This window comes from Columba livia, chromosome Z (genome assembly GCF_036013475.1).
Source record: "Columba livia isolate bColLiv1 breed racing homer chromosome Z, bColLiv1.pat.W.v2, whole genome shotgun sequence".
Lineage (NCBI taxonomy): Eukaryota > Metazoa > Chordata > Aves > Columbiformes > Columbidae > Columba > Columba livia.
In genome coordinates, this window is record NC_088642.1 from 41940685 (window position 1) to 41965474 (window position 24790).

At 42.8% G+C, this 24790-nt stretch overlaps 2 protein-coding genes across 10 annotated transcripts in view; one reads left to right on the plus strand and one right to left on the minus strand.

Annotated features, from left to right (window-relative positions):
- LOC102089226 (metalloprotease TIKI1) overlaps window positions 1–24790 on the plus strand; it is a 106127-nt gene that overhangs the window by 61384 nt on the left and 19953 nt on the right. For 4 of the 6 annotated variants that reach the window (XM_065045511.1, XM_065045512.1, XM_065045514.1 and 1 more), the window contains 2 exons: window positions 6361–6451; window positions 10260–10511. In XM_065045511.1, the coding sequence (XP_064901583.1) occupies window positions 6361–6451; window positions 10260–10511 (343 nt within the window). Of the gene's footprint in view, window positions 1–6360; window positions 6452–10259; window positions 10512–17436; window positions 18128–24790 lie in introns of those variants that run through there. The other 2 variants (XM_065045509.1, XM_065045513.1) reach the window with 2 other exon arrangements.
- Window positions 23291–24790, minus strand: part of LOC102095407 (neuronal acetylcholine receptor subunit alpha-7) — a 53820-nt gene continuing 52320 nt past the window's right edge. For 3 of the 4 annotated variants that reach the window (XM_021296373.2, XM_005508829.3, XM_065045508.1), the window contains one exon: window positions 23291–24310. In XM_021296373.2, coding sequence (XP_021152048.2) covers window positions 23804–24310 — 507 coding nt within the window. In that variant the 3' untranslated portion in view covers window positions 23291–23803. The remainder of the gene's footprint in view (window positions 24311–24790) is intronic. The other variant, XM_021296374.2, reaches the window with a different exon arrangement.

The following is a 24790-nucleotide window of genomic DNA, read 5'->3' on the forward strand; positions in this document are numbered from 1 at the left end:
GAAAGCAAGAAGTGGTGTGGAACGGGAGTGGGCCCAGCAGCAGAGGTGGCTGTAAATACTATAGCTCACACATAGCACTGGTATTTCCTTCCCTTACTGGTAATACAATGCTGACTGCTGACATAATCACCTGAATGAGAGTCTCCTTGCCTAATGAACCTCAGGATTCAACGGTGGAAAACTCTCAGTGCAGACAGGGCCCCGGCGGCTAAGGCTCCCTGAACAGAAGCTATTTCTTGTAACTCTGTTTTTACAAAATAAGGATATGGGGTTGTAAATATTTTCCTTATGTTAACTTTGCTATAACTGTGGCCTTATAATCAGTGGAAAAGCTTTTTCTAATTTCAATTCGTGAAGTTATCAGGAGGTTTTACTTGGTGCAAAGGTAAAAATGGGAATCCCCAGGAGCAAAAATACTCATGTCATACATTTAAGAGACATAGGTTTTGTCAGAACCTGGTAGATAAGAGTATCTTATTGTCTTTCACAAGAAAAACACTTCAACTTTGGCTTATGCAAATTGTAATTTCATATGGTTCTTTTCTGTGGTACTATACTAGGTAATTTTTCCCATGTTCTGCAAGGCCTTCGTCATCAACTATTTTGAGAAGGATTTCATGATTCTGTTACAAACAAATGTGGAAAATAAATAATTTTATTCCATATATGTGAGTTAATTAGCAAGGCACACACGGCTGAGGAAAAACATGCAGGCCTACTCAATGTGAGTGATAAAGCATGATTCAACTTCATTGCCCGAGATAGCGTGTATTTATACCAAATACCATAATTATGCATACTTGTCTCTATCTAATAGGCTAAGCACTAAAAGGTTACATTTACTTACTCCACCTACTCAGGTTTAGCTAGCTATGTGCATCCCACATTCTTCTGACTCTTATCTCTTCAAGGATATCCTGACCCCGCCTTAGTCAGTAGTTTTCCATTCCCCCCCTTTCCCATGGCCTAATAGACAAGCTAACTAAGGCCTACTTATGTCAACTAAAATGGGCTCTGCTCGCACAGTTGCTCGGTGGACTCATGTCCATGCTCCTTGACAATCCCTGACAGGCACATAGCTTTCAAATAAATGGAAGGTTATTTTTTGTTTCCTTTGGAGTTAATGTAGGTCTGAGGCACTGTCATTGAGTCTATCCATGTCTAGTGAAATTATTTAGTTGGGCGTAGAGAATGCCACTGTTCCACAGTCCTGCTACCACATTTTCCCCTTTGATTTGAGAATGGTGTAATATGATCTGCTAACACTTTATATTAAAAAAGAAAGATTTGAAGGAAATAATGTTTTTTGAAGACAAACACTTGTCCTGACTTCCGTGAAATAAAACCTCAAGTTCAATGTTTATGGAATAATATTTCATTAATATTTCATCTTAACAGTTAATCACGGGAAGAAGTACATTTGGAAGTCAGCAGTCTCAAAACAACTGGAAGGCATAGGAGGGCTGCTTGCAGGGGATTTGGCCTGCTTGCAGGTAGAAGCTTTGTAATGCAACATCCTTATACTCCTGCACTTGATGTGAATTTGGGGGATCTTTAAATGGACTTATAATACCCCTAGGGCCACCTTCATCCCCTTCAATGTTTGTCCTTTCCTTCTACTAGTAGCATTAATTTTGTGAGAATACTATGCTCTTGGTCCTTTGGTTTATGTTCTGGTACCTGAGCTTTCCCTGACTTGGAAATACTTTTAGAAAAAAGAAGATTTTATTAGATTTAGTATTACATGTTTTCTGTTTGAGAAACTTTTAGCTCAGGTGGCAGATTGTGAATCTCAACTACTTCATCAATGACCCATGTTTTCCATATGTTGTTTGGATCATCTAGTATAACTCCACAGGACTTCCTCCCTCTGATTCTGTGAGAAGTGAAGTGTGATCTCACCTCACCTGGGTGCACAGTGTTCATGCTTGAAAGCATAGAATCACAGAATGATTTGTGTTGGAAGGGACCTTAGAGAAAATCTGTTACCAACACCCCTGCTCATCAAAGGATACTTTCCACTAGACCAGGTTGCTCAAAACCCCATCCAGCCTGGCCTTGAACACTTCTAGGGATGGAGCATCCACAACTTCTCTGGGCAGCCTATTCCATGGTCTCACCACCCTCGTAGTGAAGAATGTCTTCCTCATACCTAATCCAAATCTATCCTCTTTGTTTCAAGCCACTACCCCTTGTCCTAGCACTGCATGCCCTTGTAAAATGTCCCTTTCCAGCTTTCTTGTAGGCCCCCTTAGGTACTGGAAGGTTGCTATAAAGTCTCTCTGGAGCCTTCTCTGGGCTGAAAAACTCCTGCTCTCTCAGCCTGTCTTCACAGGAGAGGTGCTCCAGCCCTTTGATCCTTTCCTGGTCCCCCTCTGGAGTTGCTCCAACAGCTCCATGTCCTTTTTATTTTGAGGGCTTCAGAGCTGAAGGCAGTACTCTAGGTGGGGTAGTGTCTTCCTCTTGAACAGAAAGCGTGCATCTAAAGGAAACTAATCTGTAACTTAGTTGATTGCATCACCCACTTTCCCTCTTTTGCTCTGGATAATATTAGATATTTTGTCTAGCTTTTTTTCCTCCATAATTTTACTAAATGGATTGAAATGACTCCATGTTCTGCATCCCAATATCTACTTAAAAATATAAATGTGTGTATGCATGAGACAAAGTCATGACATTTGCCCTTGCATTTCTGAGCACCAAGTACAGGTTTTTTCAATGCTGCTCAGCTGGAAATATTTGTAACTGCTGCTGTTGTCAGCAGTCCCTTGCAGTTTTTGCACAGGACCTTTTGCAAACAAATAATAGGTAGTAACTTGGTTACATGAAGCTGGGAGCCGAATTTGTGCTTGCTACGATATAACTGCCTCCAATACGGCTTGCTTAGCTCTGCCCATAAGACATGGTTAGGGTTATCTTTCTCCGCTCACCAAATGTCATTTTTTGGTATGTGTGACTTTGCCTGTCACTCACAGAGCATGAGCTGTCCCTTGTTGTTGTGCCAAAATGTTAAACTAAGTAGATATTTGGGGATAGGGAAGAGCATCCTTTTCTTTCCACAGGTTTGCTTCTGTTTCACCCATTTCAGGTCTTTTCAGGGAGTAACAGACCATGCAGTGGGATGAAGAGAATTCTTCTGTAAAGGTTCTTGCCTGTGGGACGCTGTGATTGGGGGTACAAGATGAGTACTTTCTGTGGCTCCATTCTTAGCCATTATGTCCTAAGATCTGTGTTTTCTGGGAACTCATTTTAACTTTGCCAGGTACCTGGTGTCAATAAGAATCACTTTGTCCACTTCATGGGCTGATGGACGCTAAAGTAATCAGGCCTACTATGTCATTGGCTGGATCTGCCACACACTGAAGATACCTGTGGGACTGACTTGTTCCATGCATGTCCCTGCTGTCCAGGCCATCAGGAGTTCTCCTTTGCTTGTGTTTGCATCCTTTGAGGGAGCATTGGCTCACAGACTGCTACTGGAGAATACTTTGATTACTAAAGAGTAGGAGAAGAACCCTGCCATGAGAGGCAGATAGAGAGGGATGAGCCGTCCTTTGTGCCTTCTAGTTAAGTGATAATTTTTGCTGAAGTTTTTCTTTTTTTTTTTTTTGTTTGCGAGTAGCATAGTCAGCAGCCTCCTGTCATACCTTTTTTAGAGGCCAGTAACTCTAACCCAGTCACCTACAGGGGTCCCATTATATGGGACACATTATATGAATTTATCTCTATAATTCTTGAAAGCAATCTAAGAAGAATGATAGCAGATAATCACTGCCATGGGCAGTTCCAGGAAGTTTTAAAATAATTGTAAGATCTGTACCACTAAAACATACTTGAAAATATTGGTTTCAGTGACCCATACATAGAGTCGAATGCATCAAAAACCCATCTGAGCACTCCTGGCCCAGTAAGAGATAAACATCCTTCTTTATGCTGTCCACAGTGGTTAGAACAGTTTGTGCTGTTTTGTGGCTGCACTGTTATGATCATGTGCTGTACCTGTTCCCAGGTCAGCAGTCCAGATCAGCCTTCCTAACAAACAGTTTTGTTTCTTTACATGTACATCCATTGTCTTAGGATATCTGTAGATGGTGAGGTCCTGGCATGTTTCTAGGGTAGATGGGAAGTGCCATCTTTCTACTAAGGAAAACACAACAGACATAAAGAGTAGTGGAGGCTAGGGGTGTTCTTTTTACATTTCTCTAAGAGAAAGTCAGGGAAATTTGTGTATCAGCTTGGAATAATGAGTTTTGTTGAAATTCAGAGAGTAACATAATTTTCTTTAGTCCTACAATCTTGCTTTATGTGAAAAATAAAAATTCAGGTACAGAAACAGAACTTCTGTTGTGCAGTATTTCCTTGTTCATTTTGCTAGATGCAGAAAATGTGTAGCCTTGCAATGGCTCAAGTTTGGGTTCAGGAGCCTCTGCTGAAACCCGCAGTCCTAGCAGAGTGAAAACACCTCTGCATATGACAGTGGTGAAAGCTGCAAGCAGGAAACATGGATTTCAAGGCAATAGTAGTAGCCTGTGTTCTGCAAGGTTGGATATTGCTACTGGGGAAGGTCAGCAGTGCTAAATGCATGTCTGGGTGCATGGACTAGTCTGCATGTGCACATTTATCTAGCAGCATTGTTGTTTGAGCACATCACCTTTTGTGGTTTCTGCATGCCATCTCCTTTCTGTTCAGGTGAAAGGCTTGGGTCTTACTTACTCTCCAATAGAGTGCATGGTTGGTCTGGCTGCTGCATACAGCAGCTTCTCAGTCCCTCTTTGAACTCCAACACAGAAGAGTAGAGATTCATGGCTCCCTTGCTGCTGCCAGAGTAAACTGACCTTTCAGAGGCATCTCTTCACCTAGTGGTGTGATGATAATGCAGGGCTATGTACAGAAAGAAAAGAGCAGTCTTTCTGGTGGGACAGGGCTTGGGGCTTTTCTTCTGGGGAGCATTCAAGTGTGTTACACTAAAATAGAAAACAGGTGATAGAAGCCTGCTCCCTGTCATGTGACTTTGGGCAAAGTCTCCTTTGCAGCATAGCTGTTTGATGTTAAACCTTGGAGAGTAAATCTTTCCCATGTTTTTTACAGTTGCTTTTTGTCTTTAGGTCTCTTACATACCAGCAAGCTCCTTCTGTGACAGTTCCTAGAAAAGAGGCAGAAGTGCTGACTTAGAGAGGCTCCTGGGGAGGTCCTGTACCTCAAGCCCTCACAAGTCTTTTATTTTGCACCTAGCTCAGGTTGAGCCTGTATGTCCTCTGGACCTCAGACCAGATTCACCTCATGGAACCTGAGTGGCCCACCTCTTGGATAGCAAACATTGACATCTCCTAGTCTTTTTATGTACCTAGCCTAAGCAGCTCCTGATTGATTGTGTCTTGTGAACAATCTAGTATCACATGCCTATTTGTATAATATTTGTATGTATCTGTTTTACACATAACTATTCATTTGGTCTGCTCTGTTTTGCATAATATTAGCACATTTTTCTTCCACATGCAGATGTAACTCATTGCATCTGGTGACAATGACCAAAGGCTCCCTATGAAGGCCTGTACACATGACTGTGATATAAATTATATTCTTACCACTCCATCAAATTAAAAAGAAGATTAAGACAGCTTCAGGAAATCACTTAAGCAGATTGACTGATTGAAATGGGATTTGTCCATGTGCTACGGTAATTTCCCACATACCAGCCTAAATCACTGCTCTGAGTAAGGGTAACTGAAAATCAATGGGAGGTAGCACGTTTGATGGTGTGATGTGAGCAGCTTATTTAGTAGCTCACTCTGGAAATGTGTGATGCTGTAAGCTCCTAAACTGGCACAAGGAAAATTATTTTAACAGTATAGATCACCTTAGAGATTGTTTATTTTTATGTCTTGTTTCTTTCCTCTTAAAGGACTTGGATTAGGAAAGTATGCTTTGACCACCTTGGCACTTCTTTTCATTGCTGAGGATGGGACACAGCTCATCCAACACTGTCCACATGAGATGGATACTTAGTCTGAACTTGCTATAGACACTGCTCCGTCCCTTCCAACCCAAACTGTTCTATAATTCTGTAATCTCTTATTGCCCCAAGAAATCTGCAGTGGCCTGATAATGTGACAACCTGCAGGACCAGAGTGATTTCAGTCACATCTGCATTCTAGAAAGGCAGAATGTGGTAACTGAAGTGACCTTGGGCAAGTTAATTCATTACACATCCTGTGTTTATAGTGCATGCTGGTGGGGAGTGATAAAGCACTGCCAACTCTGGGTGTGGAACACCTCATGTGATAAGGAAAGACTTTGTTGTTGTTCTCTCTCTTTCCCTGTGCTCATGGAGTTCTGATGTCATTTTTCTCTCAATTGCAGGTCACTTCATGGGTAACAACACAGTGATTGACGTTTTGAGGAGAGAAGGGTACAAGGTAGAACACACTCCAGCTGGACAAGCCATCAACAAGTAATGCATGCTTATATCTAGCTGAGCAGCCATTGAGAGGGTGGGTTTGTAAACAATCATGAAGAGGTAGCGGCTGCTGAAACTATACCTAACAGTAAGCTGAACTCCCTCTCTCCTCCCCAGCAGTTTGCTTTTCTCTTCCATGAGCCAGTTTGGAAACAGCATTTTATTTGGTTTGGGTTTGGTTTTTTGGTGTTTTGTTTGGGGATTTTTTAAAAATAAAATAAAAATTATCCTCCCTCCCCCCATAAGTGTCTATTTCTTAAACTAACAGTCATAAACTATGCATGCGTGGTTTATCAAATCTAAATGCTGTCTCTGGAAGCCACATAGGATTCGAGCCTCCTCTTTCCTCCCTTCTAAGTGTTTGACTGCCCTGCCTTTTAATACTCTCTTTCTCTTACATGGCTGTTTCTGATTCTCTGTAATTATTCTCTCTCAGCCTGGGATCTGACTGTCCAGAGTCCAACCAGCCTCTTTGCAAGCTTGTCCTCATTACTCGTTGCTGTCATGTCCCCTGCCCTCTTCTGCATTTTTAAGCCAAGGTACTTGCTGTTCTGATTATCTTGCATATCCTTGGGATATATCTTTACTGCCTCCTTTATCTCTCAGTGGGGTCCTTTATGCACCTCCATGGTTTCAGTAACAACAGAATGCTAAATAATCTCTTCCTCCACACTCTACTGAAAATTACATGTGCTCTTGACTCACCTCTTCCTGGACTTCTTGCCACCAGCTTAGGGTCTGCAATCTTTGTCTCCCCTTCTCCAGACTCTTGCAGAACATGTGCTCTTGTGTCTCTGAACTATCCCCACACTTCCTTATAGTCACTGCTAAAAGACCACAATGGAAAAAAGGTTTGATCCCAATTATGGTACTGTTCCTCTTTATCCTCTGTGTCATGCATGCTGTCCTTCACTTCTTTCATCTCTGTCCCCCCCCAGCATTTTTGATACAGAGCTCTCAGGCAGGACAGTCACCTTCGTGCAGGGGGTACGGTGCAGAGTCTTGATCTGTGCCAGGGGCTCCCCAGTGTGGTGCAATATAATACTACTAGATGTTTTCCTTGTATTCTGGTTGCTTCACATTTCTCTTTGCCACCACTTTGCTGTGTTCAGACCGTGAGATTCAAACTCAGGCAGGTCATATTTTTGCTGTGATTCTTGACATGGTCCTACATCATTAACTCTACATACACTGAAACAAACTGAGCCAAGACTCATCCCTGTAAGTACATGAATGCAAACCCCTAATTGCCAGCAATGGGCAGGTAGTCTGACCTGGAAAAGCGCAGCCTGCTGTTTCCTGTGCTCTGGCTAAACAGGAGGTCCCTTCTGAGGTATATTGTAGACGTCTGTGTGTAGGAACACAGAAAGACCCAGGGTCATTACGCATGTTTTCTTTTAATAGGCAAACTGCTGGGTGCTGCCAGAAGTTAGACAATTTCAGCTGCAGACAGGGCTTCCTGACGTGGCCTGCCCATCTGCAGGGGGAAGGGGATGAATGCCCATAGTGGAGTGTGGAGGCAAAGCAAGGAAGGCAAAAGTGGTGCTCTACCCATGCAGGAGTGTGAAGAACAGTTTATAAACTGTGCCATAAGTTCATTCAGTCCCGACTGTCTTATTTGGGGCTTTAACTGTTGTTCCTCATTTTAGAATGCGTATATATGTATCTATATATAAAATATATATTCATCACCTAATCACAGCTGTAATTGAGATGCTTCCTGACTCCTGCCTTAGCTGCTGTGCTGGGAGAGGGAACTGACCTTGGGGAAGACAGATGTGCTTTTGCATCTGTGTCCCTTTTCTTGTAGTTGCTCAGTCTGTCCCTGGAAGAATTATCTGCATGAAGTGTTGCAAAGGGGTTTGTGTGTATGAGTGTCTGTTGTTAATAGTGTTCTGACACTGCAGATATCAGAATAAATGGCTGGCCATGCAGGATGGAGGTCGCTCTGGCTGTGCTCGTAGCAATGCTGAGTTCCAGAGTGGTATGGTCATTAGTTTGGTAGAGGAGGCTGCAGGCAGCAAGGCACTTTAATCTTCAGGGAAGGCCTGGTGCCCACTCTGTGACTTGCATAATTAAGGAGCAGACAAAGTAAAGAGAAACTGGGGGAAAGGGAAGCATAAGAAGAGATCAAATCAGGTCACTGGAGACAACTTGGGGGATTACTCTGTAAGGTGGATTTAGAGTGAGCTGAAGATGCTGTGGAGGAGAGCCATGACACTTCAGAGGTAATAAGGGATTTTGAAAGAGATTGATAGCCTAAGACCCATTCTGTGCCAGTCTCTGTCACATAAAGTTCACCACATTCAGTTTGTGATTTTTCTTACAGGAAATAAGACCAAATTACCTTTATTTCCCATCTACTCTCTCCCTCATGTTCCAGTCCACAAATTCATTTCTCCTTCTCTAGGGTGCAGCTTCTTTATTCTCAATCAAAGAGATGTGCTCATGGTGATGGGCTGGCTTGAAAACTGCAGCCATGCTAAAACACATCTCCTTCTGGACCCCTTCCTTTTGATGTGATTGCAAGGCAGAAAGGAAACAAACTGTGGTTCTGGGAAGGTTTCACTGATTGAAGCCAGCTTTCTTCACAGTGGTCTGTTGTCATCTGTTACTTTTCTGAATTTCAGCCCAAGCCAGTCTCTGATATTGTTGTGTTACAGAAGACTGCTGCATCTCTTCTCTTTATGAAATAGCCATGAAGATCAGTCAGGTATCTCTGATGTGCTCTGTGTATCCACAGAGTGGACTGAGTTTGTGAGTTTGCCAAGATGCTCATGAACAAGTAAAAAAGGGGGAATTGCTTTGTTTTAAGCAATTGGAAAGCTGTGCGCAAGCAAAGCCATGAGTGGATAGGAGACCGCAGACTGCCTGCCTTGGAGTATAGATGGGGAGGTGTTGCTTGCTCTAAATATAAAGAAACAGCGCTTGAGTAATCAGAGTGGAGCTGATTGATTGTTTCTTCAATGTATCACCTTTGCATGAAGCTAGGTCAGCGTAGCACTAGAGTTTTTTCTGAGAGCTCGACTGAGAGATCCTTTGGGCTTCCAGGATTTGCCTTGTGAGTGAGTTTGTGCATGTACATAGTCTTACTGCAGTGTCTCACTTACTGGAGCTGTTTTGAGATTCCAGATAATGCTACTAGCCTACTACAGGATCTGTGCAGCCAGAAAGCAGATGAGAAGGCCCAAAGTATTGCTTAATGGTATATTGAGCTAGTCCCTTAAAGATGCTAATTTGCGAGATGTATTTCTGAAGCCATGACCACAGTCTGTGGACTAGTTTATTACTTACCTTCTCCACCAGTGAGAACTGTTGATCTAGGACTGGCTCCTTCAGCTAGAGTACCTTAGTCATCCTGTCCCTGTCCCATCCCCCTGCCCCTCATGTTGGCTTTGGGCAGGAATTGCTGAAGGAAATAATCTGATCTGTGTTCTGGAGTGCATCAGGCTGGAGGAGTGTGGTGTGACTTCCTCTGACTTTGAGGGTAATTCCTTTTTTGTCTCTTTCTAGATAGACAAGGTTTTTCATACCCTGAATTATTCCACCCTGAGCCAAACTGTGTTCTTTCCTCAGTTCCAAATTACCTCTTTTCTGAAGCTTTTTTTTATTAAAGAGAACTATTTTGATCAGAATATTGTCTTAAGAAAGAGAGCGTAGGAACACCAGGCAGAGAAATAAGCATCCCGCCAATATGTCAGGGAGAAACACCTGTTTTATATGTGCCTTAATGGGATCTGTACAAGGATTTTGCCTCAAAGCCTTTTCAAATATTATCTGTGTTCCCTCCTTCTTCCAACAGAAACCACACCCAAACCTTATTAGCCTTTTCATCATCATCACCAGCACATGGCCCCTATGTCACATCTCAGGAGCTCACACTGCCGTTGCACCCTGAGGAGACAGAGGAGGAAGAAAGCTTCCCACCTCGCCTGCTGCTCCCTGACAACACTGACATGCTGGAGAAGGTAGACAGGAAGTACAAAAAAAAGAAGCATCAGAAGAAGCAAAGACCACGACAGTTCAACGAACTCTGGGTTCGCCTTGAAGAAAGGTAGCCGATGGCTGGGGAGGGAGGAGGGTTTGTTTTGCAAACTGGACTTTAACTTAGACTGATTAATCCATTACAACAGGCTTCTGCAGGGGCTAGACACATGCTGAGTGCATGATCTGACCTCCTCCCTCACCATGAGTCTTGCTGAAACATGTACTCAAGGCTGCTTGTGCTTTCAGTGCCAAAATAGCTTCTTCTGCTTGTTGGGTTTGTGGAAAATCAAGCATAATACAAGTGAAAGCATTATCTAGACATTTTGCATTTAGGCTTGAGGGATTGTGAGGACATGGTAGTCCTTTTTATCACAAAAAGCTGGATCCAGTAGTAAATGGTACAGACTAAAGCCTTGCAGCTTTATCCAAGAGCTGCTGCATATGTGGAAACTGCTATATCTGGCATATATGCTCCTCACATTTAGACAATATTTATGCAGTGTTTCTAGTCTCTGTATTCTTCCAGTCTTAAAAAGCACTTGAGCCCTATGGCATTACTGGGCATGTGGAAAGGTGGGTGACAACCTTATGGATGATGGAGATCTGGAAAAGTGGGTGACAATGTAATGGATGATGGAGTTCATATAAAAAAAGGAGCGTGTTATGGGGCAAAGGTTCACATATACTCCCTAGTGTTCATCCAGAAAAGATTATTCACCTACAAGAACTGCAGCAGCCTGCAAAAAAATGACCAACTTCTCCCTCACTAGCTGTACTTAGGCTTCTGGCTGAATGTATACTATGTTTCCCTCTTGTCAGATAATATACAGAGCTGAGTCTGCTCTCTTCTGCATTTTGTGTCTCTGTTTGTATCTCTGCCATACTCAGGTTGAAAGCATTTTATTTTTGTGGTGCTGTAAATATCCAGACAGGTCTGGATGATGGAGAAAAGCTTTCAGTTCTTGAAATGAAACCTCTATATTATTATTTCTTCCTGCTCCCCAAGGTACTGAGTATATCAGGGTTCTCCTATGCCTCTACTGTCACATCTGTTGGTCCAGCTTTATCACTGCTTCAAGTAATACGTTGCTCAGGCTGGCTGCGAGCAGGTGCAGCAGCTATTGTTCTGTTCTAATGATTCAGCCATTGTTAAACCTTAGAGACCAGACTCCTTTTCCTCTTTTCTAGAGTAGTTTTGCATCCTCTCTCTGCTCCACCTTCCAGCCTTAAGTGTGAGTAGTTTGGAAAGAAAGGGAAACAAATGCAAATGGAGATTTGGGTGTCCACTGACAGACCTACACAAAGTCCAAGATTCACCAGTGCAACAAATCCTTGCATTGATCATATTTGATTTTGCCTTTTAGTGTATCATTTACTTTCTATTAATGTAGTTGTTACCAGCTGTTTGTCGGATGGGTTTTTGTAGCTTCTGTTGACATTCTGTTTAGCTGAAGCACTAAAGAATGGTTTGGAGTCTTTATGATCGCAAACTTCACGCTGCCTGCACTCTGACATGTTCAGTTTTACACACACAGTTGTTCCCATAAAGCTTAGGGAAGTCTCTGGGTGCCTCTGATGTGAGATATACAAGAACTTACAGCATCAGTTCCTTCAGAAGAAGAGGGAAGATGGGAGCATGTGCTACTGTGACTAAATTGGAGGTACATTAGGGCTACATACTGGATTGCAGGGAACTATTTAGCAAACTACTGCATAAGTATGGGAGCAGTAAATGCTTTCTTTCCTTTTCTTCTTTTGTAAATATTTCCTTTCTTCCCCTATTAATTAAGTTATGCTAGAAATTTACCCAGGTGCTAGGTGACAAATTCTTTTTAGGGGCGAGTCCTTAGTAGCAGAGAGCTGGAAAATCTGCAGATGGAGCTGTTGCATGACAGCACTGGTAAAGAAAAAGCATGCTTAGTGCTGCCTGGAAGATTGTTGCACCCTCCACTGCAGAGGTAAAGCAGCGAATGTCAGAGAGGCAGCTGCCATTCATGCACAGCCCCCACCTGTGCTTTGGGTTGTCTTTGTAAAGCAAGGGGAACCACCACCTTCTCTGTCACAATACCCACACCGTGCCGCTGCGGGCTGCCTGGACAGCCATGGGCTGATCTGACGGCCCCACCTTGTGGCACAGACGAGATGTGTGCCCAGGGAAATCCAGCCTTCCTGGGCTTAAGCTCACAGGTGTGCACGGCATGTCTCAGTCATGTGGTTTAACCCCAGTCAGCACCTAAGAGCACCCAGCCACTCACTCCCCCTGCCCCTTGGTGGGATGGGGGAAAGAATCAGTAGACTGAGGAAACTCATGGAGTGAGATAAAGAAAGCTTAGAACCATAGAATGTCCTGAGTTGGAAGGGATCCACAAGGATCATCAAGTCCAACTCCTGTCCCTGCATAGGACAACCTCAAAATTCACACCATGTGTCTGAGGGTGTTGTATAGTCTCCTCTTGAATGTTGACATGCTTTGGCCATGACTGACTCCTTGGGGAGACTGTTCCAGTGCTCCACCACCCTCTGGGTGAAGAACCTTTTCCTAAAGTCCAATCTAAACCTTCCCTGGCACATCTTTCTGACATTCCCTCGGCTTCTGTCATTGGGCACCAGAGAGGAGAGATCAGCACCTGCCCCTACTCCTCCCCTTGTGAGGAAACTGTACACCACAATGAGGTCTCCCCTCAGTCTCCTCTTCTCCAGGCTGAACAAACCAAGTGACTTTAGCTGCTCCTCATCCAGCTTCCCCTCCAAACCCTTCACCAACTTTGTGGCCCTCTTACGGACACTCTCCAGTATCTTAATATCCTTTTTATCCTGTGGTGCCCAGAACTGCACACAGTGCTCCTGGTGAGGCTGCACCAGTGCAGAGCAAAGCGATACAATCACCTCCCTCACCTGGCTGGCAATGCTGTGCTTGTTGCACCCCAGGACACGGGTGGCCCTCTTGTCTGCCAGGGCACACTGTTGGCTCATGTTCAACTTGCCGTCAACCAGAACCCCCAGATCCCTCTCTGCAGAGCTGCATTCCAGCATCTTGTCCCCCAGTCAGGACACAGCCAGGGTTGCTGTGTCCCAGGTGAAAAATCTGGCACTTGCCCTTGTCGAACTTTATATGGTTGGCGATTGCCCGGTTCTCCAATTTTTCCAGATCCCTCTGCAGGGCCTCTCTGCCCTCGAGAGTGTCAACAGCTCTTCCCAATTTAGTGTCATTGTTGAAGTTACTTAGTATTCCCTCAAATCCTGTGTCCAAATCATTTATAAAGACATTGAAGAGTACTGGCCATAAGATGGATCCCTGCGAAAGCCTGCTAGTGTCTGGATAGTTATTCAGAGTGAGCTCTTACTGAGTTATGAGTTATTTTGCACTCATTTAGGTAGCTGTAAGTCAAAAGCAATGCTATGGAAATTAATAGATCTTAGAACTTGGAGCCCCGGAGGAGAGCTTGAACAAGTGACATTTCCTTTTCTAGTCTGGAAGTGGAGACAAGGAAATAACTGCCACTAACCAACTGCAGGCAGTAGTTTCACAGTTCAGGGCATTTATAAATAATACAGTAAGAAACATAATCCTTATTCCTTCATATGGTTGATGACTGCCCAGTTCTCCAATTTGTCCAGATCCCTCTGCAGGGCCTCTTTGCCCTTGAGAGTGTCAACAGCTCCTCCCAATTTTACATCATCAGCAAACTTACTCAATATTCCCTCAAGTCCTGTGTCCAAGTAATTTATGAAGACATTGAAGAGTATTGACACTATGATGGATCCCTGCGGAACCCTGCTGGTTTAATATGTAAAGCAAAAGCTGTGCATGCAAGCAAAGTTGAATAAGGAATTCATTCACTACTTGCCATCAGCAGGCAAGTTTTAAGCCACCTCCAGGAAATCAGGGCTCCCTCATACATTAAAGTTACTTGGGAAGACAATTGCCATGACTCCAAACGTCCTACCCATCCTTCTTTTTCCCCCAGCTTTATATGCTGAGCCTGGTGTTACATAGTATGGAATATCCTTTTGACCTTTGGGGTCAGCTGTCCCTGTTGTGCCCTGTCCCCACCTCACTCTGTGTCACCAGCCTACTTGCTGGTGGACTGGTGTGAGAAGCAGGAAAGGCGTTGACGCTGTGAAAGGCACTGCTCAGCAATAATTAAAACATCCCTGTATTATTAACAGTTTTCAGCACAAATCCAGAACATACACATATAGTAGCTGCTATGATGAAAAACTAAATCTATTCAAGCCCAAAATGGCACATTCTCCACCTCTTATTCCATGTACCGTTCACATCATACTATCCACTCTAGTAGGATAGTAGGTCTCACACTATCCAATACATTGTCATTACCCACCACCACCCTTCCCATCCTTTGATAGAATATAGAATACACAAATATCATTCCCTTGGTTTATGGACCACTCCGGTGAAATGAATCATAGAATCATTTTGGTTGGAAGAGATCCTCGGGATCATCAAGTCCAACCATAACCTAAGCTAACTCTAGCACTAAACCATGTCCCTAAGAACTTCGTCTAAATGCCTTTTAAACACCTCCAGGAATGGTGACTCTACCACTTCCCTGGGCAGCCTGTTCCAATGCCTGACAACCCTTTCCATGGAGAATTTTTTTCCTCATATCAAATCTAAACCTCCCATAGCACAACTTGAGGATGTTTTCTCCTGTCCTATCACTTGCTACTTGGAAGAAGAGACCAACACCTACCCATTCCAGATAGTTGTAGAGGGTGCTAAGGTCTCCCCTGAGCTTGCTTTTCTCCAGGCTAAACAGCCTCAGTTCCTTCCACCAGCTTCATCACCCTTCTCTGAACTCACTCCAGTATCTCAATGTCTTTCTTCTAGTGAGGTGCCCAAATCTGAGCACAGGATTCGAGGTGCAGTCTCACCAGTGCCAAGTCCTGCTGGCCACACTATTTCTGACACAAGCCAGGATCCTGTTGGCCTTTTTGGCCACCTGGGCACACTGCTGGCTCATGTTCAGCTGGTTGTCAACCAACAACCCAAGATCCCTTTCTGCCAGGCAGCTTTTCAGCCACTCTTCCCTGAGCTTGTAGCACGGCCTGGGGTTGTTACGACCCAAGTGGAGGACCTGGCACTTGGCCTTGTTAAACCTCATACAGTTGGCCTCAGCCCATCGATCCAGCCAGTCCAGATCCCTCTGTATGGCATTCCTACCACTGAGCAGATCAACACTCCCACCCAATTTGGTGTAATCTGCAAACTTAATAAGGGTACACTTGATCCCCTCATCCAGATAATTGATAAAGAGCTTAAACAGAACTCACCCCAATACTGAGCCCTGGGAACACCCCTCATGACTGGCCGCCCACTGGATTTGGCTTCGTTCAACACAACTCTTTGGCCCCGGCCCTCCAGCTAGTTCTTTATCCATTGCAGAGTACACCCTCCAGGCCATGAGCTGCAAGCTTCTCCAGGAGAATGCTATTGGATATGGTGTCAAAGGCCGTACTGAACTCTAAGTACACAGCATCCACAACCTTTCCCTCATCTACTGGTTGAGTCACCTTGTCATAGAAGGAGATTGGGTTGGTCAAACAGAACCTGCCTTTCATAAACCCATGTTGACTTGGCCTCATCATATGGTTCTCTTGTCAGAGCTTGTGAATGTCTGTAAAATGCCCATAAGTGTCCACAAAAGGCACAGCTGAGGTGATTTAATATGGTCTTGTAGTGAACTTCGCAGACCTGCTTTGGTTTGTGCTCCTGTATGCATTAGCTGTAAGCTGTATTTCTTTGATGTGCTGGCACCTGGTTTCTCTCCAGTTACTGTTCAAACCTCCTGTGGAGTCCTTTGGGTACAGAAAGTTAAGTGCTTTAAGGAAGGATACTAATTCCCTTCACTATTCAAGAGTGTTAATATAGCTGGCCAAAATAAGGCAAGAATGGTGCACAGCAGCTGGGGAGGGGGTGTAGGAGAAATGACTCTGGTTTTGTATTTGGCAGGTAGACTTGCTTTTAATTTTGTCTGGATTTGTGTTCTGGTTCCACACAGCACTGTGAAGTCCTGGGGGTGTAAGTCAGCCTTACAGCTGTGGGGTCAAGCATGGCTTTCAATCCACTGCCAAAGAGAAGAACATATGTATAGTATTTTACCATCCTGATTCTTGACTTGCTATGATGTGGAAACTCCCCCAATTCAGGGCAGTTGGTATTAGCAGTCTGGAGCACACAAATTTCTCTCCTCCATCACATGTTGCCATAATGGAAGTTCAGCATCATTAAGGCTCTAATTCAGTTCTGGTTCATCACCACATTGGAGTCCTTGTTACCACTGGGAGATACTGTGGGATATGGACATCTTTTTGCAGTGGCTCTAGAATGCATTTCTGGAAGTGGCTTTTCCTCTTCTTAAAGCATGTCATGTAAAGTAATTCCTATGTAATTCCTGACCTGTGGAAGGGAACATGCAGTATAGGAACAAGTTTGGTCCATGCTAACATACACGTACAGAAGCAAGACTGGAGAAGATGGATTAAGCTGAAATCAGGTGCCTCACTCCTGCTGTGCTCAGCAAGTCTCACTGCAGTGGCACTTCTCTCCAACAAAGCTTGTTTTGTTCTTCTTGCGTATTTTCTGCTTAGCTGAAAGGTGCTAGAAACGTGGTTTTCTTACCCATCTGACTGCATGTGAGCAATGGGCAGGCTGGCTACATAGACCTGAGTACAGAGCAGGTGTTTTAGTGTTCCTGTTCCCCTTCGAGACTGCTTCACAGTTTAGCTGGGCATCACTCTTGTCCATGTGGGCTGGTGTGTGAGGTACCCACACCTGTGAGGAAGGGACAAGGCAGCACTCTCCTGTGAGGAGATACAGGCCTTTGGTGAGCACGGAACCAGTATGAGCAACCATTGCCAGGAGTCCAGAAGACTGACAATGGGGCAGAGGCTGACTACCTCCTGCTCTGTGGGCATCAGGCAGTTCTGGGCTGCATCTGGACTGACATTCTCCTTTTGCCTTGCAGTGCTACTGACCCTCCTCCCCGGATCCGCATAATTAATGGCTACATCACTGTTGAACCCCAGCCCTGGGGCCCCAGATGGTCAAGTCACACTCACACACATACCGACAGTGCTCACCAGCTTTCCTGTTCTCTCTTCCTTCCGCTACTGACTTTGACTTTGCATATGATAAGGCTGCATTGAAACACAGAGGGAGCTGAGTTGCAGGCTTTAAAAAGCAAAAATGAAACTTATGTGAAAAAAAAAAAAAAATGGAAGACACCTATTATTTTGTGTGTTCTTAAACTGCCTCCTTTTCCTGAAGCTGGATCACTGACACTATTAACTGTGTTGCCCAATACGGGAGAAGGTATTTTAATCAAAGTGTTACTTATTCTTCACTTGCGAAAGAATGATTTCATGTAAACCCATAATACTTTGGGGAGATTATAAGTCACTATGACATAGCTGTTGTTTAGCTGTATGAGGCCAACTAAATTACATTTTTTTCACCTTCAGTGCCTTTTAAGAAGATTTACACACCACTAGCTTGTTTATTAGAACAGAATATTTTGGTCATATGAGGACAGCTGAGAAAGAGAGGTTGGTACTGATAATGTTTTTAGTTTTTCCTGTTTGGGGTCCAGATTACATATAAGGTTAATGACAACATCTGCTACAGTGGAATAAAACAGTAAAGACTTGTGAACAGAATGTGTCTGCTGCCTGTTTGATTCTGTTGTAAGGATACACCTGAATGTTCAATGGCCTCAGGTTGCACCAGGGAAGATTCAGATTGGACATTAGGAAACACTTCTTTATGGGAAGGGTTGTGAAGCACTGGAATAGGCTGCCCAGGGAAGTCGTGAAGTCACCATCCCTGGAGGTGTTTAAAAGAGGTGTAGATGAGGTTCTTAGGAATATGGTTTAAGTGCTAGATTATGGTAGATTATGCTTGGACTTGATGATTTTAAGGGTCTCTTACAACCAAAATGATTCTATGATTTTAAGTCTCATAAGCATTTAGGAAATTTAAGTCTCATGTACATTTAGGAAAAAAAAATGCCCAGAGACCTTCACAATCGTACTGCTGGATGCTTTCAAAATTCCCAATAAGTGATTTGAGAAGTGCAGATGCAGGTTTCTTCTCTCTTTCTAAATTACTAATATATTGTTATTTTATGGCTAGATTCACTTTTGGGGAGGAACGGCTTTCTATTCTGCACAGCTAGACTTCAGTCTAGGAAATCCTTGAAAGTTTTCTTACTTAAGTCCTTTTCTGTGTGCTTAAAATGAATATGCTTTTGACTGTTGGATGTAGGAAGCTTGCAACTCATGCTGGTTTTCTTTGCTTGTACAGGGCATCCTCTTGTGATGACACAGACTCATTTTGTGAGAAATACATCCTTCCCTCCTTCTAGAAGGATTTTATTGCCTGGGATGGTCTCATAAGATTCATCCATGGGAGAGCTTGGAGCCAATGTGCTGAGCCTGATACCTTGGAAACACAGTAGTCACTTGACCCAGTGAGGCAACAAAACCTCAGGTTTCCAATGTATACACATGTGCTTTGCTACTTTTTTCATTGCTTATAAAAAGTACCTATTTTTCTCATCCTTCCAGTGCACATTGGAGGAGGAGCAAATGGTTCTGCGTTTCCTAACAGGCTTTTCGTCTCTTGATCTCAAGTTTCAGTCCTGCTTCAGAAGCACTGAACCTGAGCATAGCCTCAGTTTGCTGAGGAAAACAAGGAATGAGAGGCTAAATATTGCAGTTTGGACCATCACTGTGGGGAATGAAATATACCTGAGCTGGGGTGGAAGATGGCACCATCTCATTGTGTATTCCTTCCTATAGAGAATACTACAGGACCTCAGGGTCCTGGATGCATTCTGGCTTTACATGGCAGCCAGGCTGGTGATGTGCTCTCCCTTTCAGTGCCTGGATTTTGTAAAGGATATTATGGATTAGTTACTAGTTGCCATTTACCTTTTGTAATCTATTTGGGAACTGTTCCTTCTTTTAAAATGATGTAATAACTTGACAGACACCTTAAGATGTTGCCATGAAGAGCTGTGAATCAATATATACAGATGATGCATCAATCTTTCCAAGTGTACTGTAGCTCTCAGAAAAATCTTAAATACATTTGCACTTTAATCTGTAATGATCTGTATGTACAATGACCATTTTTCTGTGCTATGCTATACTTTGTCATTCCACAAATTTTCTGGTAACAGTGTTATTACCTTCCAAAAGGCCAAGTGACCACTGGATATCAAAAGGATCTGCCTTACTTTGTCATCTGGAAAAGTAAGCAGCAAGCAGTTTCAGTCCACTGTAAGCATTTGTAAAGTTGAGTTTTAGGACATTTCTAAGAGACAATCCAGCCCTGGCAATCTTAACTGTATAAGGTAGTAATTGGCACATTTAATTTTTTATTTGCACCAGCTTTTATAAAATAAAAAAACTGATTGAAATTAATTTTATGCTGTTGTTTTCAGATAGTTTTCATCAGCTTGCTGATCTTAAGATGTATGCATCAAGTTAAAATACTCTTATGCAACAACTCTGTGTTTCATGTAAGGAAACATGCTTCACATTAGGATTCTACGTTAGTGTGACTATATGCTTTAACATTAGCTTTTATCTTTTTATCATGTCACTCGAGAGTACTTTCAAAAATAGAGGTTTTCAAGCAAAAATATTAGTGGTCCTTGAAAAAGTGTTCTAAAGGTCACTTAGCATCCCACATCATAAGCTGCAGAAGTAGTTGGATATTGCAGCAATGAGAATGATTCATACAGACACAGACAGAGATGCATAGGCACAGAGTTCTTGTTAGAAGCAATAGCAGAGCCAGGCAGAGCTGAGCTCTCTTTCATTAACAGTTCTCAATGTATAGGTTTACAGATACATTGCTGGACCAAGAGGTTAGACAGTTTTTTCAAAAAATGTTATTCTAAACAGACCACATGTTGTGATTGTTTTCAGTCACGTTCCCATGCATATCTTGTGGGTGGCATTCCAACCCACTCATTCACATGCCCAGGCCCAACATTCACACTCCATACATATGGGGGCGGTTTTCCGATCCAGGATATCATTCTTACTGGCCTGGGCTATCACTTTTTACACTTATAAAAAACATACTTCTGTATAATCTGTCCAAGGCCCTTTAGCTGGAACTAACATCCTGCTGTTCCCACAAATACAGATTTTTTATCTATTGATTGTCTCCATAACAAAAGCAACAAATCAAAATGAACATTTCAGCTGCTTTCCATAAGTAGAGCCTGATATCTCTAATCCAACGCTCTGGACCAGTTCTGCTGTTCAGTTAGGTATTTCTCTCAGGCAAACAGCTCCTGAGTTTCATTCTGTACGTGGGCAAGGCCAGTTTTTTAAGTAGAAGCAGCAAAACAGGTAAGAGAAAGAAGTGGAGATCATGGGAGTTTTCTCCTGGAGGCTCAGAAAGAGCTATTTAGAGCACTCCTGTGAAGGAAAACAAGATCTCTCTGAAATATGAATTGAACTGTCAGTAGAGGCTTTTACTTTAAGCCACAGTTACCCCTAAGAGCTGCAACCAGAACTAAAGAAACCACAAGAAGTGCAAAAGCTGAGTGAAACACAAAGCAGGTCACTGTAGTCAGGACCTCCAAGAGCTTTTAGGTGCTTTCTTCAACGTAATTCCAAGCCGTGTGATATATACATTGGTGTGATTATCTGATCTTACAGCTACAGAGGTAACATTCATTACAGTGAAGTCACTACTTGAAGGGAGCCATCACTACTGAACAATGAGCAATAATGTAAAAGCTCAAGCACCTTATGCTAAAAGAAATAGTTGCATAATCCTTTAGTCTCTAGAACTGCCACCTTCACCATCACCTTTTAGATGGAAATTATTTTTGTTGAGTAATAGCGCCATGATCATCTTTCTCTCCAGCAGTGATGGTGGGAAGGATCTATCACCCATATATGGGAAATGTTAATTTTGGTACAATAACAATGGGAGAACAGGAAGCTGGAAGTGAACCAGAGAAGATCACAGAAACATTTTGGTTGGAAGAGACCCTCAAGATCTTCGAGTCCAATAATTAACTTGATTCTGACACTAAACCATGTCCTTAAGTACTTCATCTATGTATCTTTTAAACACCTCCAGGGATGGTGACTCTACCACTTCCCTGGGCAACCTGTTCCCGTGCTTGATAACCCTTTCTGTAAAGAAATTTTTCCTCATACATATCTAAAACTCCCCTGGAGCAACTTGAGGTCATTTCCTTTCCTATCACTTTTCCTGTCACTTGCTACTTGGGAGGAGAGACCAACACCTGCCCATTTCAGGTAGCTGGTGATAAGTTCTCCCCTGAATTTGCTTTTCTCCAGGTTAAACAGCCTCAGTTCCTTCAGGTGTTCCTCACAAGGCTCTAGATCCTCTAGATCCTTCACCAGCTTTATCACCCTTCTCTGAACTCAATCCAGTATCTCAATGTCTTTCTTGTAGTGAGGTGCCCCAAACTGAGCATAGGAATCAAGGTGTGGCCTCACCAGTGCCAAGTACAGAGGGACATTGACTTTCCTGGTCCTGCTGGCCACACTATTCCTGATACAAGTCAGGATGTTGTTGGTCCTTTTGACCACCTGGGCACATTGCCAGCTCATGTTCAGCTGGTTGTCAACCAGCAATCCAGATCCAGGCAGCTTTCCAGCTACTCTTCCCCAAGCCTATGGCACTGCCTGGGATTGTTGTGACCCAAGTGCAGGACCCAGCACTTGGCCTTGTTTACCACCATACAATTTGCCTCTGTGCAATGATCCAGCTGGTCCAGATCCTTCTGTAGAGCCTTCCTACCCTTAACACTCCCACCCAAGTTGGTGTCATCTGCAAACTGGCTGAGGGTATACTCAATCCCCTCATCCACATAATTCATAAAGGTATTAAGCAGAACTGACCCTATTACTGAGTCCTGGGAAACACCACTCATGACTGGCTGCCAACTGGATTTGACTCCATTCACCAGAATTCTTTGGACCCATCCATTCATCCAGTTTTTTACTCAGCGAAGAGTACACCCATCCAGTCCATTAACTGTCGATTTCTCCTTGTGAATGCTGTGGGAAACACTATCAAGGGTTTTGCTGAAGTCTAAGTACAGAACATCTACAGCCTTTCCCTCATCCACTAAAAGGTGGTGGTGTGGATCAAACCGGGTGACCTGCAGACCAGCATCCCATGGCCTGGCAACACATCTAATACAATCCTCACAGATAATAAGTTGTTGTTTTCTTTCAGTGAACATTCAGATAAGTGCTATGTTAGCCCAAATAGCAAAGGTGTGTCTATCAGGCCAAGTCATTTTGTAGCTCTGCTGTGATCGGTAGGCAAAAAAATATATTATTCTGACAGAGGTGTCATCCCGTTCACAGTAGTGAGAAGAAAGAAGCTGGTATTAAGAATAGTGGTATACTATACTAATAGAATTTTCAAAAAATACTACTTCAGTGTAGTCTAAACATGAAATCTGAGCCAAATTAATCAGTGGCAAATTTCACACAGGTTATATAAGGCAAAGATTTTTGCCCTTATTAAACAAAGTTAGTATTAGGTTGGCAACTGTGTCCCAAGAGATCAGAGATATTTCAAATGAAGTAGAGTTTCAAGATGACAGCAATAGCTGAGCAGGGGGACAGCTAAGAAGGCAGTGTTAATGACACATGTGACTGGCTGCATGGAGAACGAATATTTTTTTCGACCTTGAAACCACCATTTCCTAATGAAAAAAAAGGAAAAAAAAAAAAAAAGGTAATGTTCTGGGAAAAATACATTCTGTTAACATATTTACTGAGGAAACACTCCAGTCACTGCACTAGTAAGACCCAGCATGATCATACTTTATTTTTGTGGATACACCACACAGCATCATAAGGCTGTGGAGATACATCTGTCAAATCTGAGAAGTGAATGTCAGAGCCACACCAAACAAAAATGATAAAACACAAATACACTGGAAACAACAAAACATTGTGAAGCCATCAATGATCATTTAAATTATTAACAATATCTAAAAGTACACAAATTCATAGTAACACATTGATACTCATCTTAATTTGTAATAATATTGTAGATCTGAAATCTTATCTATCATTCTTCACAGATCATGACAAAATTACACATGGCACTAGTCTATGAAGTAAGTAACAGAGCTCAATATGTTTACTATTCAGTAACTACAATCACCAACATCAGGAATAATTACCTCCTGAAATTATTTTCATCCCCTTCTGTGTATGCTAGCACATATAAGTACACTTCTCGAGTTAAACTACATAGAAAAATAACTGGTAAAATTAACTTCTAAATTATCATGCTCATCTTTGAAATCCTTATGCAAAATCCTTTGAAACAGCTTCTATAAAATTTGGAGCAGACATCAGTATTGTAAATGTGCAAATGATGGCAAAAAGGGTAAATGCAACCAGGCATAATCGGTCTATGACAGCAGCTGCAAACTTCCACTCACTGCAGACGTCTTCATCCTCATCTTGTTTCCTGAAGTGCTTTGCTATGAACCGAACTTCCTCCAGGATATTAATAATCACTGGAATAGTATCCATCAAAGCTTCAATATCTTCTGGTAAGGGGAAAGTAGTCTTTCCACTCTTGCTACCCAGATCGTTCTTCTGGGGGCAGCATGGATTATTCATTGCATGGTAGCTATAGATCGTGTTGCAATTGCCGGACTGGTGCCCAGGTAGGACATTCGTCTCTGTGCTGCTTATGCTCAAATGGTGCTTTGGATACTTATATTTGCAAGAGAGGGGCTTTATATTTTCCCCGGGTTTTTTCATTCGTAAAACCCAAGCACACCAATTCAGGAGGATGGCACGGACCTGAAAGAGAGTTATCATTATAGAAATAAAGGGAACTTTTCTGCATTTTAAAGGGTTTTTGTGACTGTTATTATTAGTCTGTATGGTCCTTTAGAAAGACCAACTGCTTTCTGTGTTCTCCAGGTATCTGCTTTCAAATTAGTCTTTTGGGGGGTCTGGCTTCTTCCCAAGAATGACCTTTTTTCAGACATGTATTGATTATAGAGGTGTTCAATGCCCACTTAGCTTAAAAGGTAAAAGAGACTAAAAAATCTCACTTTACAAGATGATTCTTGAAGTTCTATTTTTAGCTAACAAACCCAGATATCCGTAACTGAGCAGAGGGCAGAAAATTGGCTGCAAGGTTTTCAACCATTTCTCACATAGTATGGAAAGAGATACACTTAAATATTTGGGGTGTGGGGGGAAGGCCAAAGTTTAGATTCTGCTGAAAAAAAAAACACTCTATGCACCAGACTAACAGCTGTTTTTAGCACATGC